Source organism: Macaca mulatta, chromosome 7, assembly GCF_049350105.2.
Source record: "Macaca mulatta isolate MMU2019108-1 chromosome 7, T2T-MMU8v2.0, whole genome shotgun sequence".
Lineage (NCBI taxonomy): Eukaryota > Metazoa > Chordata > Mammalia > Primates > Cercopithecidae > Macaca > Macaca mulatta.
The window spans coordinates 122818366-122833676 of NC_133412.1; the positions used below are offsets into that span (position 1 = coordinate 122818366).

General features: G+C 44.2%; 1 protein-coding gene across 2 annotated transcripts; it reads left to right on the forward strand.

The window, feature by feature from the left end:
• The first annotated feature begins 714 nt into the window (after nucleotides 1-714).
• Nucleotides 715-15180, forward strand: LRR1 (leucine rich repeat protein 1). 2 transcript variants are annotated; one of them, XM_001088975.5, is made up of 4 exons: nucleotides 715-1352; nucleotides 2909-3007; nucleotides 8305-9026; nucleotides 14497-15180. In XM_001088975.5, exons 1-4 carry the CDS (start codon nucleotides 1170-1172, stop codon nucleotides 14735-14737), a joined length of 1245 nt encoding a protein of 414 aa, XP_001088975.2. In that variant the 5' UTR covers nucleotides 715-1169; the 3' UTR covers nucleotides 14738-15180. The 2 variants fall into 2 exon arrangements, with proteins under 2 accessions (XP_001088975.2, XP_014999133.1); XM_015143647.3 differs by lacking the exon at nucleotides 8305-9026 and having other exon boundaries at nucleotides 835-1352; nucleotides 14497-14909.
• The last annotated feature ends 131 nt before the right edge of the window (nucleotides 15181-15311 follow it).

Here is a 15311-nt window from a genome sequence, read left to right on the forward strand (position 1 = left end):
GTTACCCAAGCTGGTCTTGAACTCCTGGGCTCAAGTGACCTGCCTGCCTCAGCCCCCCAAAGTGCTGGGATTACAAGCGTGAGCCACCGCCGCCGGCCATAATTTTATTTTAATCACTATTTTTCAGAAACCATTACGTCTTAAAGAATGAGGAATTGACCGACACCGCAGGTTCAACATGTAAATAGGGACGCTCATTTGAGAATAAGCCACATTTTGTCACAGTTGTATTGAAAAATCGGTATTTCTGAACGTCATTTTACCATTACGGAAGTATAACTCAAACAAAATAAAATGTTTACTATACAGCTAGGACTAGGTTAAGGCGAAAGAGGCGCCTAAAGCACAAATTTTAAGGAGGCAAGACTACTACCCCGACAGTGAACGCCTCCTTAACACTTGCTCCCCAGGCGCTTCCCACTCCCCAGCCAGGCCCCGCCCTAGTTCAATCAATCAAGAAAATCAAGAGTACGAAGGCCTTGTGCGGTCTGGATGGTCTTTCCACGTCTCACGTGCAGTTAAGCCAGTCACAGTCCATCCACCCTACTCGCCATGGAAAATTATTTGTTCAGCAGGAATTAACAAGTCAAATACAGCCATATAAAGCCCCCCTCCGACGTGCCAGGTTTGCCTCCGGAGAGCAGCCACCAAAACCACCAAAAGCCCGTCCGCGCCGGGAAATGAGCCCTCGCTGGGTTGGCGGGCCACGCGGACAGTTCTAAATCCCTTTCCCCGTAACGCAGACGCACACCTGCCTTCCCTTGGGAAACAGCGGCCCAACGTGCGCCGGCAACGCGTAAAGCGTCAACAGCTGAAACCCTCGGAATCCGCCCCAAACAGAAACAACCACCCCTGCCAGCTGCGCGCTCGGGGGAAAAGACGTTGCGCCCCCGCCGATTGCCGGTTTCCGGGGGCGCGAGCCCGGATCTCAAGTGGTCAGTCCCGGTACGCAGCCACGGCGAGGACCCGGCGCTGCGAAGGGAGAAGGGAAGCCGTTTCCCGCGGGCTTCATAGAGCCACCGTATTAAGACAGCCCCAGTCGCGGACAAGTCCAACAGGCAGGCGGATCCGCGGGCAGCCCGCGTGCGCGAGGACCCCGGTGGCGGCGCTGGGTGGCGGGAAGGAGGAAGTTTCAAAGCCAGGTGGCCTGGTTGTGGCCTCTGGGCGAGATGAAGCTACACTGTGAGGTGGAGGTGATCAGCCGGCACTTGCCCGCCTTGGGGCTTAGGAACCGGGGCAAGGGCGTCCGAGCCGTGTTGAGCCTCTGTCAGCAGACTTCCAGGAGTCAGCCGTCGGCCCGAGCCTTCCTGCTCATCTCCACCCTGAAGGACAAGCGCGGGACCCGCTATGAGGTGCGTGAAGTGGGCAGGCCCTGTCAGCCTCGCGTTCTTCTCGGAAGCCGAGACGCGGGCCGCCCTAGGTCCTCATGCGCTCGCCTGCTCCCGAGGCGAGAGCCCGCCTTGGGGGTTCCTGAACTCCCAGCCCTGAGACCTACTACCAACCGGACCCCAGGGTCCTGTGCGTCTTCCTACGGACCCGAAAGAAGAAAGCTTTTGAGAGTGCACCTTTTCGATATTTTTCCTCCCCACTTTTACGACTTTGAATTTACAGTGTTGCTATTTAGTAGTGGATGGCAATCCCGCCTGTTTCAAGCTTCTGAAATTTTGCGTGAAACAACTGCAAATGAAGCCGCTGTCCAATTGGGGAACAGTAAAATAACTGCACTTCTGTTCAGTGAATTCTTTCTCCCACAGTATTTTCCTTAGCTTAAAAAAGGAGGTCATAGCATCCTGCACTTCCCTTGTCTTGATATTTGTTATAAGTACTTGTTTAATAACGCTCTCTCATTAGATTGTCAACTCTAAGTGTAGTTACCCAGTCAGTCTTATTCATTGCTATGTCCCAAGACCCTATTAGAGTACCTGGTACATAGTGGGTTGTGACTCAATAGTTGTTGAAATCTAAAGCAGATGCAACAGCAATCATTAATTTTTTTAAATTTTAAATATTCCATTTATATAGATGATAGTCATTAAAATTTTTTTCAGCATCCATTATGTGTCAGTCACCGTTCTTGCACTCAGGATAGAATAGCAAAGGAGACAAGATTCCTGCTCTCATGGAGTTTGTATATAATCTACTGGGAGGTGTGCCCACCCCAGGCTAATGGACTGAAGTTATGAAGGCAAGTAACTACTATTGGCAACTCTGCCTACAATTACATAGTTGGAATGGGAGAACAGGAGCATTCTCTCAAAACATGGTGATCCTGTTCTCAAAGGAGAGTTACTGGACAGACAGAGCAGTAACATCCACTACCAGCTAGATGGGGAGTATAACTTCCCAACTGCTTAAAAAAAAAAAAAAAAACTTTAAAACTTGGCCAGGCGCTGTGGCTCATGCCTGTAATCCCAGCACTTCGGGAGGCCCAGGCAGGCAGATCACTTGAAGCCAAGAGTTCTAGACCAGCCTGGCCAACATGATGAAACCCTGTTTCTACTAAAAATACAAAAATTAACCGGGCATGGTGGCATGCACCTGTAATCTGAGCTACTAGGAAGGCTGAGTCAGGAGAATTGCTTGAACCTGGGAAGCGGAGGTTGCAGTGAGCCAAGATTGGCACCACTTCACTCCAGCCTGGGCGAGAGTGAGACTCCATCTCAAAAAAAACAAAACAACTGTTTTTTGTTTGTTTGTTTGTTTTGAGAAGGAGTCTCATTCTGTTGCCCAGCCTGGAGTGCAGTGGTGTGATAAAAAGCTTTAAAACTTAAAACTATGAAAACACTCAGACTCAAGGACTAAAAGCCAAACCAAAGTCTGGCAAAGTGACTGGCACATTCTAGTTGTAATAAATGTTACTGAGTAACAATAGTTAATTTTGTTCTTTTTTCCCACTGGTTTTATGCAGCTAAGGGAGAACATTGAGCAATTCTTCACCAAATTTGTAGATGAGGGGAAGGCCACTGTTCGGTTAAAGGAGCCTCCTGTGGATATCTGTCTAAGTAAGGTATGGTATTAAAAACATTAATGGTTAATGTTTGGCTGTATTTTCTAGAAACAGAATCTTGTTCTGTCACCCAAGCTGAAATACATTGGCACAGTCATAGCTCACTGCAGCCTCGAACACCTAGGCTCAAGCGAGCCTCCTAAATATCTGGGACTACAGATGTACCTCACCACTCCCGGCTAATTTTTTAAAATAACTTTTTGTAGAGACAGAGTCTTGATATGATGTTGCCCAGGCTGCCCTCAAACTTCTGGCCTCAAGCGATCCTCCTGCCTCAGCCTTCCAAAGTGTTGGAATTACAAGCATGAGCCACGATGCTCGGCCTGGCATGTATTTTCTTTCCTTCTTTTTCTTTTTTTTTCTTTTTTTTTTTTTTTTGAGACGGAGTTTCGCTCTTGCTTCCCAGGCTGGAGTGCAGTGGCACGATTTTGGCTCACTGCAACCTCTGCCTCCTCCTGGGTTCAAGTGATTCTCCTGCCTCAGCCTCCTGAATAGCTGGGATTACAGACATCTGCCACCATGCCTGGCTGATTTTTTTTTTTTTTTTTTTTTTTTTTTGTATCTTTAGTAGAGACAGGGTTTCACCATGTTGACCAGGCTGGTTTTGAACTTCTGACCTCAGGCGATCCACCCACCTCAGCCTTCCAAAGTGCTGGGATTACAGGCGTGAGCCACTGTGCCTGGCCTGGCATGTATTTTCTTTACAGAAGGCTGTTTGCACATTCTGATATTCCATTTGCTGAACAGGGACAGACTCTTGCAGGTTTGTTTGAAGAGGCAGTGGCACAAGAGGTAGCTTCCCAAATATGCTTGTGTGCCTTCTAAAAGGGCAAAGTCTGCCTCAGTAAGATTCCCAGGATGGGAAGAAAACTGAGTTTGCTTCTGTGCTGAAGATGGAGCCCTAGGGTATTCTTAGACTGGAACTCCATAAGACAACTGCACAGGTCTACATTTTGCCAGCTAAACCACAGGTTACAAACCTTAAGTTTGGTGTAATAAAAGAGGAAAAAATTCAATTAGAACTATCTTGTATTTTATTTACTGTAATCATTCTTTTTACTTTTTTTTTTTTTTTTTTTGAGATGGAGTCTCACTCTGTCACCCAGGTTGGAGTGCAGTGGGAAGAGCTTGGCTCACTGCAACCCACAGCTGGGTGCCACCACTCCTGGTGAATTTTTGTATTTTTAGTAGAGATGGGGTTTCACTACATTGCCCAGGCTGATCTTGAACTGAGCTCAGGCGGTCCACCTGCCTCAGCCTCCCAAAGGGCTGGGATTACAAGTGTGAGCCACCATGCCTGGCCCCTACTGTAATCACTTTTTGTTGTTGTTGTTGTTTGAGACAGAGAGACTGTCTCTCCCTGTCACCCAGGCTGGAGTGCAATGGTGCGATCTCAGCTCACTGCAACCTTCGCCTCCTGGGTTCAAGCGATTCTCCTGCCCCAGCCTCTGAGTAGCTGGGATTACAGGCACGTGCCACTATGCCCAGCTAACTTTTTGTATCTTTAGTAGAGATGGGTTTCACCATGTTGGCCCAGCTGGTTTCAAACTCCTGACCTCGTGATCCGCCCACCTCAGCCGCCCAAAGTGCTGGGATTATAGGCGTGAGCCACCGCGCCCAGACTGTAGTCATTCTTTTTTTTTTTTTTTGAGACGGAGTCTCGCCCAGGCTGGAGTGCAGTGGCGGGATCTCAGCTCACTGCAAGCTCCGCCTCCCGGGTTTACGCCATTCTCCTGCCTCAGCCTCCCGAGTAGCTGGGACTACAGGCGCCTGCCACCGCGCCTGGCTAGTTTTTTTTGCATTTTTTAGTAGAGACAGGGTTTCACCGTGTTAGCCAGGATGGTCTCGATCTCCTGACCTCGTGATCCGCCCGTCTCGGCCTCCCAAAGTGCTGGGAGGCCAGGCTTGAGCCACCGCGCCCGGCCCAGTCATTCTTATGAAAACATAAACCGAGGCTGGGTGCCATAGCTCACACCTCTAATCCCAGCACTTTGGAAGGCCAAGACTGGTGGATCACTTGACCTCAGGAGTTCAAGTCCAGCCTGGGCAACATGATGAAACCCTATTTCCACACACAAAAAAAGAAAAGCCAGGTGTGGTTTTCGTATCTGTAGTCCCAGCTACTTGGGAGCCAGAGGTGGGAGGATCACTTGACCCTTGGAGGCACAGGTTACAGTGTGCCAAGATTGCACCACTGCACTCCAACCTGGGCGACAGAGTCAGACCCTGTCTCAAACAAAACAAAACAAAAATACCATAAACTGGTTGGGTGCAGTGGCTCACACCTGGGAGGCCGAGGCAGGAGGATCACTTAATCCCACAAGTTAGAAGCTGGAGGCCAGACGGGGTGGCTCACGTATATGATCCCAGCACTTTGGGAGCCCTAGGTGGATGGATTGCTTGAATCCAAGTGTTCAAGATCAGCCTGGGTGACATGGTGAAACCCCATCTCTACAAAAAAATTAGGCACGGTAGTTGTACACCTGTAATCTCAGCTACTTGGGTGGCTAAGGTGGAGGGTCACCTGAACCTGGAAGGTCAAGGCTGCAGTGAACTGTGATTGCAGTCACTGCACTCCATCCTGGTTGATAGAGGAAGACCCTGTCTCAAAAAAAAGTTCAAGGCTTCAGTGAATTATGATTGTGCCACTGTACTCTAGCATGGGTGACAGAGCAAGACCCTTTCTCAAACAAAAATATATAGATCTTTAGAATTTTAAAACTGGTGGGGTTTTTCTGCCCTCTCTCACCTTTTCCTCTTTCCCTTCCAGGTGGGTGGAAACAATGTCACATTCAACCTTACTTTTTTTTTGTGTGTGTGTGTGTGTGTGTGTGTGAGATAGGGTCTCACTCTGTCACTTAGGCTGGAGTGCAGTGACACCATCACAGCTCACTGTAGCCTCGACCTTCCAGGCTCAGGTGATCCATCCTTCTCAGCCTCCCAAGTAACTGGGACTATAGGGGCACAACACCATGCCCGGCTAATTTTTTTTGTGTTGGTAGAGACAGGGTTTCAGCTTGTTGCACAGGCTGGTCTCAAACTTCTGGGCTCAAGCAATCTGCCCATGGTGGCCTCCCAAAGTGGTGACATTACAGGCATGATCCACCACATCTGGCCCAACTGTGCATTATTCTTAACTCCAAGCAAAGTGCTTTGCAACATTAAAAGTTTGATAACTAAGGAGTTTAGATTGAATGGGATCATTTTGTCCATTGATCCTCCTTGTGATTTTTCATTTTTTTCTTGACTTGCAGCTTATTCTTTCACTAATTCCTCCTTTCTATCTAAAAACAAGCTGAGATCTGACTGATTTAAACAAACAAATTTCTAGAAAGACAAGGCTGAATTCATTGTCTCCACTTTTTATCTTTTGACCTTTACTTTTACTGGTTTACTGAAAACACTGCCTCAGAGATCAATGATCTTTTCACTTGTCTGTCACAGTATCATTTCTCATTATTTTTGCACTCTGTAGAATTTGACAATGATAATTACCCTTTTCTTAATAAAACTCTTTTCTTGGTATCTATGATAGGGCACTATGGGTTACCTTCAGTTTTCTTAGTCACTTCTTTGTCTCCTGCTTCCAGCAATGTTTTTTTCTATACCCAGAATAAAGGCTTTATTTCAGCCCTCTGCTGTTTTCTGTCATACCTGCCTTCCGTTTGATAGCTCAGCTGTTATGTGGGTGACTCCCAAGTCTGTGAGCCAGTATGCTTTATAGTACCTAGTTGACCCAGGTCTTCTCCAGACTTTTTCCCTACCCTGCTTCATTGTGTACAGTGCTACCAAAATAGTATTTAGCTCTTGTCATGTAACTTTCATGCTTAAAATCCTTCCACTTTATGCTGGCATCTGAGCTCATTTACAATCTGTCCTCATATTATATTTCCAATCTTTTGCTCTACATGGCTTCCATATTCCAACAAAAATTAGCTTTTTTTTTTTTTTTTTTTGATATGGAGTCTTGCTCTGTTGCCCAGGCTGCCGTGCAGTAGTATGATCATGGCTTACTGCAACCTCTGCCTCCCAGTTTCAAGCAACTCTTCTGCCTCAGCCTACCGAGCAGCTGGGATTACAGGTGCCTGCCACCATGCCCCGCTAATTTTTATATTTTTAGTAGAGACGGGGTTTCACCATGTTGGCCAGGCTGGTCTTGAACTCCTAACCTTAGGTGATCCACCCACCTCAGCCTCCCAAAGTGCTGGGATTACAGGCGTGAGCCACCACTCCCAGCCTTTTTGTTTGTTTGTTTTTGTTTTGAAATGGAGTTTCACTTGTGTCACCCAGGCTGGAGTGCAGTGGTGTGATCTCGGCTCACTGCAATCTCTGTCTCCCAGGTTCAAGCATTCTCGTGCTTCAGCTTCCTGAGTAGCTGGGATTACAGGCGTGCGCCACATTGCCTGGCTAATTTTTATATATTAGTAGAGAAGGGGTTTCACCATGTTGGCCAGGCTGGTCTCAAACTCCTGACCTCAAGTAATCTACCTGCCTCGGCCTCCCAATGTTTTGGGATTATAGGCGTTGAGTCACTACACCTGGCCTTAAATTCAATTTTTTTTTTTTTTTTAATTTTTCAGATGGAGTCTTGCTCTGTTGCCCAGCCTGGAGTGCAGTGGCATGATCTTGACTCAGTGCAACCTCCACCTCCTGGGTTCAAGCGATTCTCCTTCCTCAGCCTCCGAAGTAGCTGGGATTACAGGCACGCGCCACCACACCCAGCTAATTTTTGTAGTTTTAGTAAAATCAGGGCTTCACCATGTTGGCCAGGCTGGTCTCAAATTCCTGACCTCAATTGATCCACCTGCCTCGGCCTCCCAAAGTGCTGAGATTACAGGTGTGAGCCACTGCACCCCACCTAAACTCAAATCTTAAGTGGAATATTCAATCCTTTCCTGTCTTATTTTATACTCTTATGATTTCCCTTTATTTTTGTTAATTTTTGTTTTTTGAGACAGTCTTACTCTGTTGCTCAGGCAAGAGGGCAGTGATACTATCATGCTTACTGCAGCCTCTACTTCCTAGGCTTAGGTGATCGTCCCACCTCAGCCTCCCAAAGTGTTGGCATGATTTCCCTTTGAACAGTTTTATTTAGAATGTGTCCCTCCATGTAATTTTTTTTCAAAAACTTTTAAACTTGAAATTTAGTCAAAGTACTAAGAAAAGTTTTACAGCCAATTTCAATAAATCATTGTATCATATTCATAAGAAATGCTATAGAATTTGTTATGGGAAGAACTAGCATGTATGCATTATCTCCAGTGGAATTTATAATTCTACAACTTTTATTTATTCAGGCCAATTCCAGCAGTTTAAAAGGTTTCCTTTCAGCTGTGAGACTGGCTCATAGAGGCTGTAAGGTTGATATACCAGTTTCAACACTCACACCAGTGAAGACTTCAGAATTTGAAAACTTTAAAACTAAAATGGTTATCACATCCAAAAAAGACTATCCTCTAAGTAAGAACTTTCCATATTCCTTGGAACATCTTCAGACTTCTTACTGTGGGCTTGTCCGAGTTGATATGCGTATGCTTTGCTTAAAAAACCTTAGGAAATTAGACTTGAGTCACAACCATATAAAAAAGCTTCCAGCTACAATTGGAGACCTCATACACCTTCAAGAACTTAACCTGAATGACAATCACTTGGAGTCATTTAGTGTAGCTTTGTGTCAGTCTACACTCCAGAAGTCACTTCGGACTTTGGACCTCAGCAAGAACAAAATCAAGGCACTCCCTGTGCAGTTTTGCCAGCTCCAGGAACTTACAAATTTAAAACTTGACGATAATGAATTGATTCAATTTCCTTGCAAGATAGGACAACTAATAAACCTTCGCTTTTTGTCAGCAGCTCGAAATAAGCTTCCATTTTTGCCTAGTGAATTTAGAAATTTATCCCTTGAATACTTGGATCTTTTTGGAAATACTTTTGAACAACCAAAAATCCTTCCAGTAATAAAGCTGCAAGCACCATTAACTTTATTGGAATCTTCTGCACGAACCATATTATATAATAGGTAAGATTTTAATAGTCACATAATGTGATGTCTTTGATAGCATTCTAATATTCTCATCAAACTCAGAGTAATAAAGTCTAACATTGCTTACAATACTATGCACAGTCTAACCCTTTGCTGTAATAGTCTTCTTGCTGTTCTTTACCTCTACTTAGAACGATTTTTCTCCAGGAAGTCTCGTAGCTCACTCCCTCACTTCATTCCGTTCTCTGCCCAAGTGTCATCCCAGAAAGGTCTTACCTGTCCATTCTATCTAAATTTTATTTCTTACCTCCTTACATTGCTTTTTTTTTTTTTTTTTTTTTTTTTTGTCATAGGACTCATTGCCTATTATATATTTTTAAACATTTTTTTTTTTTGGTTTACTGTCAGTTTTCCCCACTAGAATGTAAGATCCACGAGCACATGGATGTTGTTTTATTCTCCACTATTTCCCTGGGATCTAAACTGTATCCCCTGCTCCTAGCATATATTAAGCACTCAATAAGTAGTTAAAGGAATGAATGACATTGTTTCTCAAAGTGTGCTCCCCAGACCAGCAGGATCTGTATCACCTAGGAACTTCTTAGAGATGCAAGTTCTAACATTCCAGACCTACTGAATCAGAAACTGAGAGTGGGGTCCAGCTATCTGTGTTTTAGTGAGTCCTCCAGATGATTTTCATGTACTGTAAAATTAGAGAGTTGGCACAGTGATGAAGTATGGTCTTTGGAGTCAGACTTGGGTTTGATTCCTGGCTTCACCACTTTGTATGACTTTAACCTCTTTTTTTTTGAGACAGGGTCTCACTCTGTTGCCCAGGCTGGAGTGCAGTGGTCCAATCTCAGCTCACTGCAACTTCTGCCTCCCGGATTCAAGCGAATCTCCTGCCTCAGCCTCCTGAGTAGCTGGGATTACAGGTGCCCGCCACCATGCCTGGCTCATTTTTGTATTTTCATTGTATTTATTTGTTTGAGACAGAGTCTCACTGTGTCACCGAGGGTGGAGTGCAATGGCGCCATCTCGGCTCACTGCAACCTCTGCCTCCCGAGTTCAAGCGATTCTCCTGCCTCAGCCTCTTAAGTAGCTGAGATTACAGGCACCCACCACCACACCTGGCTAATTTCTTTTGTATTTTTAGTAGAGACGGGGTTTCACTATGTTGTTCAGGCTGGTCTTGAACTCCTGATCTCGTGATCTGCCCACCTTGGCCTCCCAAAGTGCTGGGATTACAGGTGTGAGTCACCACGCCCGGCCTTATTGTTTTAATTTTTGAGATGGAGGCTTGTTCTGTCGCCCAGGTTGGAGTGCATTGGCATGATCTTGGCTCAACTATAACCTCTGCCTTCTGAGTTCCAGCAATTTTCCTGCCTCAGCCTCTCTAGTAGCTGGGATTACAAGCGTGTGCCACCACGCACAGCTGATTTTTGTATTTTTAGTAGAGACGGAGCTTCACCATGTTGACCAGGCTGGTCTCCAACTCCTGACCTCAGGTGATCTGCCTGCCTCGGTCTCTCAAAATGCTGGAATTACAGGTGTGAGCCTCTCAAAGTGCTGGGATTACAGGCGTGAGCCACCACGCCCGACCTATTTAACCTCTTTGATTCCATTTTCTCAGCTGTGAAACAGGAACAATAATACCCACCTGACAGAGTTGTGACAATAAATGAGATAATGTAATGCCAAAGCATTTGGCATATAGTAGGATTCAGTAGCTGTTGGTTCTCTTCTCTTTGTCTTTAAACAACACTAACTGCATTTGGTTTCATGACACCCTGAGCGCCAGATTCATTTTGTTCAGGCTTTCTGTATTTTTTTTTTTTTTTTTTTTTTTTGAGATAGAGTTTCGCTCTTGTTGCCCAAGCTGCGGTGCAGTGCCCAAGCTTGAGTGCCTCCTGGGTTCAAGTGATTCTCCCGCCTCAGCCTCCCAAGTAGCTGGGATTACAGGCACCCACCACCATGGTCGGCTAATTTTTTGTATTTTTAGTAGAGATGGGGTTTCACCATGTTGGCCAGGCTGGTTTTGGACTCTTGGCCTCAAGCAATCCACCTGGCTCGGCCTCCCAAAGTGCTAGGATTACAGGTGTGAGCCACCATGCCCTGCCATTGTTCAGGCTGCTTTTTATTTTTTGAGACGATCTCTCTCACTGTTGCCTGGGCTGGAGTGCAATGGCATGATCTCAGCTCACTGCAGCCTCTGCCTCCCAGGTTCAAGCAGTTCTCCTGCCCCAGCCTCCCAAGTAGCTGGGATTACAGGCACCCACCACTATGGCCAGCTAATTTTTTGTATTTTTATTAGAGGCGGGGTTTCATTATGTTGGCCAGGCTAGTCTCGAACTCCTGACCTTGCGATCCACCTGCCTCGGCCTCCCAAAGTGCTGAGATTACAGATGTGAGCCACCGCACCCGGCCTGTTTAGGCTTCTTGAATGCATGTGTGGAAGCTAAGATGTGGACCAAAGTATTACTGAGAGCCTATAAAATGGTAGAAAGATCATATTTCAAATAAGAAATTCTTAACTTTTTTAGGGGGAAGGGGCTGTTAAAACTGACCAAAGTTAAGGATCCAGAAAACTGTACACATGAGTACACAGAATGTTGCATAAAATGAGCCTGGTTCCCACTGAAACTCAGTCCAGTCATCTCCTTGCCATCCCCAGTGTAAGAATGCTTATTCTAAACCAATGGTTCTCAGACGTTACTTCAAATTTAGAATAACCTGAGAAACATTTAAAACATCTGAAGGCCAGGTGCAGTGGCTCACGCCTGTAATCCCAACATTTTGGGAGGCCAAGGCAGGTGGATCACGAGGTCAGGAGTTCGAGACTAGCCTAACCAACATGGTGAAACCTTGTCTCTACTAAAAATACAAAAATCAGCCAGGCGTGGTGGCGTGTACCTGTAATCCCAGCTACTCAGGAGGCTGAGGCGGGAGAATCACTTGAATCCAGGAGGCAGAGGTTGCAGTGAGCCAAGAAGGCACCACTGCACTCCAGCTTGGGAGTGGAGATTGAGACTCCATCTTAATCAATCAATCAATTAATAAAATCACCAGAAGTGATACTGATGATTCAGGGTATCACCAGAAGTGATACTGATGATTCAGGGTAAATCCACTGATTTGAAGGAACTCCAAATGGTATCTTTTGGCAGTGAGGTGCACCTGAGGCTATTGTTTCTCTAAGCCATACATAAAAGAAATTGTAAGGCGGGGCGTGGTGTCTCATGCCTATAATCTGAGCACTTTGGGAGGTCGAGGCGGGTGGATCACTTGAGGCCAGGAGTTTGAGACCAGCGGGACTAATATGGTGAAATCCTGTCTCCACTAAAAATATAAAAATTAGCCAGGTGTCATGGCAGGCACCTGTAATCTCAGCTACTGGGGAGGCTGAGGCAGGAGAATTGCTTGAACCCAGGAGGTGGAGGTTGTAGTGAGCCGAGATTGTACCCCTGCACTCCAGCCTGGGCTACAGAGCGAGACTGCATCTAAAAAAAAAAAAAAAAGGAATTGTATTTATTCAAATTTGAAAATTATGTCCAAATGAGAAATGTTATAGTTTTGATTTGAAAAGACTAACAAGTTGGCTAAATGATCAGGTAAAAACATGCTAAAGTCCAACACGAAAAAGTACAAATTTGGAAGGAAAAAAAAGATCAAAATATAGTATAATTGGCAAGGCAAAATTTGGCAGAATAGTAATTTATTAGTGCTGAATGATTTCGCATTATAGCATTTATATTGCTTTTTAAATCTTACCCCTATTAATATAGCTTTCTTGTAAGACGACCAAACCTTTGCTGAAGTATAATTTTGCATGTTTTAAGCTCCCTTGTTTTAAAAAGTATATAGATTTAAAGCTGTGACACCAATATCTATTATCTAGCTGTTGATAAATGGCTCTAACTACTGGTTACAAGCATACAGTTATGATCTATTAGGAAAATATGTGGGAATTTAAGTTATGCCAGATAGAAAATACAGTTTTTAACTATTATCTGTTTCCTCAGACTAGAACCATCTATCCTGAAAGAGATTAACATAAACATGTGAGAGACATTCCCTGGCAGAGTTTTTTTAAAAAATGGTTACTTACACAAGCAACAGATTAATACAGTTTTTTATGAAAAATTTAAAAATTGCAAATAGGGCCATCCTAGATCCCCTACCAAAGGTAATCGCTGTTTTTATTTGAAATGTGTATCTTTTCAGACTTTTCTGATAGGGTTTTAAACTCTCATTTTAAGTTATAAGGCTAGGCTTGCTTGTTTGTTGAAAAATATCTGAGCACCTATTATGTGCCAGCCTAAGCTAGATACTAGAGAAACAACAAAGAGCAAGACAATGTGTGGGAGGCAAAGTGGCTGGGGCATGGTTGTGTGTAGCGGGGACATTTGGGCAGTGAGCAGGCAATCTCAAGACTGTCTTTTAGTGTCTTGTGGGTGATTTAAAAACTTCGAGGCCCAGCGCAGTGGCTCTTGCCTGTAATCTCAGCACTTTGGGAGGCCGAGGTGGGCGAAATCACTTGAGGTCAGGAGTTCAAGACCAGCCTGGCCAACATGGTTAACCGCCGTCTCTACTAAAAATGCAAAAATTAGCTGGGAATGATGGTGTGTGCCTGTAATCCCAGCTACTTGGGAGGCTGAGGCAGGAGAATCACTTGAACCCTCGAGGTGGAGGTTGCAGTGAGCTGGGATTGCACCACTGCACTCCAGTCTGGGCAACAAAACGAGACTCCATGTCAAAAAAAAAAGTTTAGGCCAGGTGCGGTAGCTCACACTTGTAATCCTAGCACTTTTGGAGGCTGAGGCTGGCGGATCACTTGAGGTCGGGAGTTTGAGACCAGCCTGGCTATCATGGTAAAACCTTGTCTCTACTAAAAATACAATACAAAAAAAAATTAGCTGGGCGTGATGGTAGGCGCCTGTAATCCTAGCTACTTGGGAGGCTGAGGCAAAAGAATTGCTTGAACCCAGGAGGCAGAGGTTGTAGTGAGATGGCACGCCACTGTACTCTAGCCTGGGTGTCAAAGCGAGACTATGTCTCAAAAAATAAAAATAAAAAGTTTGACTTGGGCACCATTGAAGGGTTTTAAGTGTGAGAGTGAAATGCCTTAAGCAAGGTAAGGTTAGCCTTACTTGCCCAGCCACTAAAGTAAAACTCATGTCCCAAGTAACATGTATTTTAAATTTGTCTTACAGAGTTTAAATTTCCCTTTTGAACAGTTGATCCCTGAAAGAGCCTATATAAAAGACAGGTGACTTTTTCATTCTGTTTAGGAAGTTATGCTATTAAGTGGTTGTGCTGGAAGATATTTTATGGTGTCATATCTGAAGTTTACAATACATCATATGCTGTATTTTAGTATATTTTAAATATACTAATCACTTAATAAAGTAATTTTATTTTTCATTGTTACAATTCCATGTCCTAATAATTCATGTCCTGAATCTAGTAACATGTTATAAAATATTTTTATCATTCTTTCCAATAGGATTCCATATGGCTCTCATATCATTCCATTCCATCTCTGCCAAGATTTGGATACCGCAAAAACCTGTGTTTGTGGAAGATTCTGTCTGAACTCTTTCATTCAGGGAACTACTACCATGAATCTGCATTCTGTTGCCCACACTGTGGTCTTAGTAGATAATATGGGTGGTACTGAAGCACCTATTGTCTCTTATTTCTGTTCTCTAGGCTGTTATGTAAATTCCTCTGATATGTTAAAGTAATGGGAGAGACCAGAAAAAGAAATTTCAATAACAGATCAGTTTGGGATGCAAGTATGATTTTGCGACGTCAAATTGGAGTAAGGGAAGATTTCTGTATAGTTGCTGGAGAGGAGGAATGTGTATAGTTACTCATTTGACTCCAAAACTTTTATTAAAACCAATTTTAATTTCACTGTGGGGTTAACTTTTTTTTAGTTTATTGTACTTGTGTTTATTTCAGCCTAAAGTTTCCAAGATGGGTTGTGGAGTTTTCTTTTAATGTTAAACAGATATTGATCCCAGTTACTCTGTTGATAAGAATTTTACCAACTTTCTTCTTGCATTTCAGTTAAACACATCTGAGTTTCTGTGTGCAGAAAATATCTGTTGGAGGGCTAATATGTCCTAAATTATAGTGAAAACTTGTTTATTATGAAATTATATGTAAGTTTTTAAGCATGCCACTTTTTGTGTGTTTCAGATACATTATTCTACATGTGGAATTTACATTTACCAAGCAAAACATAGGAATTGTTTCGGGAAAGACTTCAGCTTTCATAATTTTTAAAAATGTTCCCATAGTAATTGTTGTGAT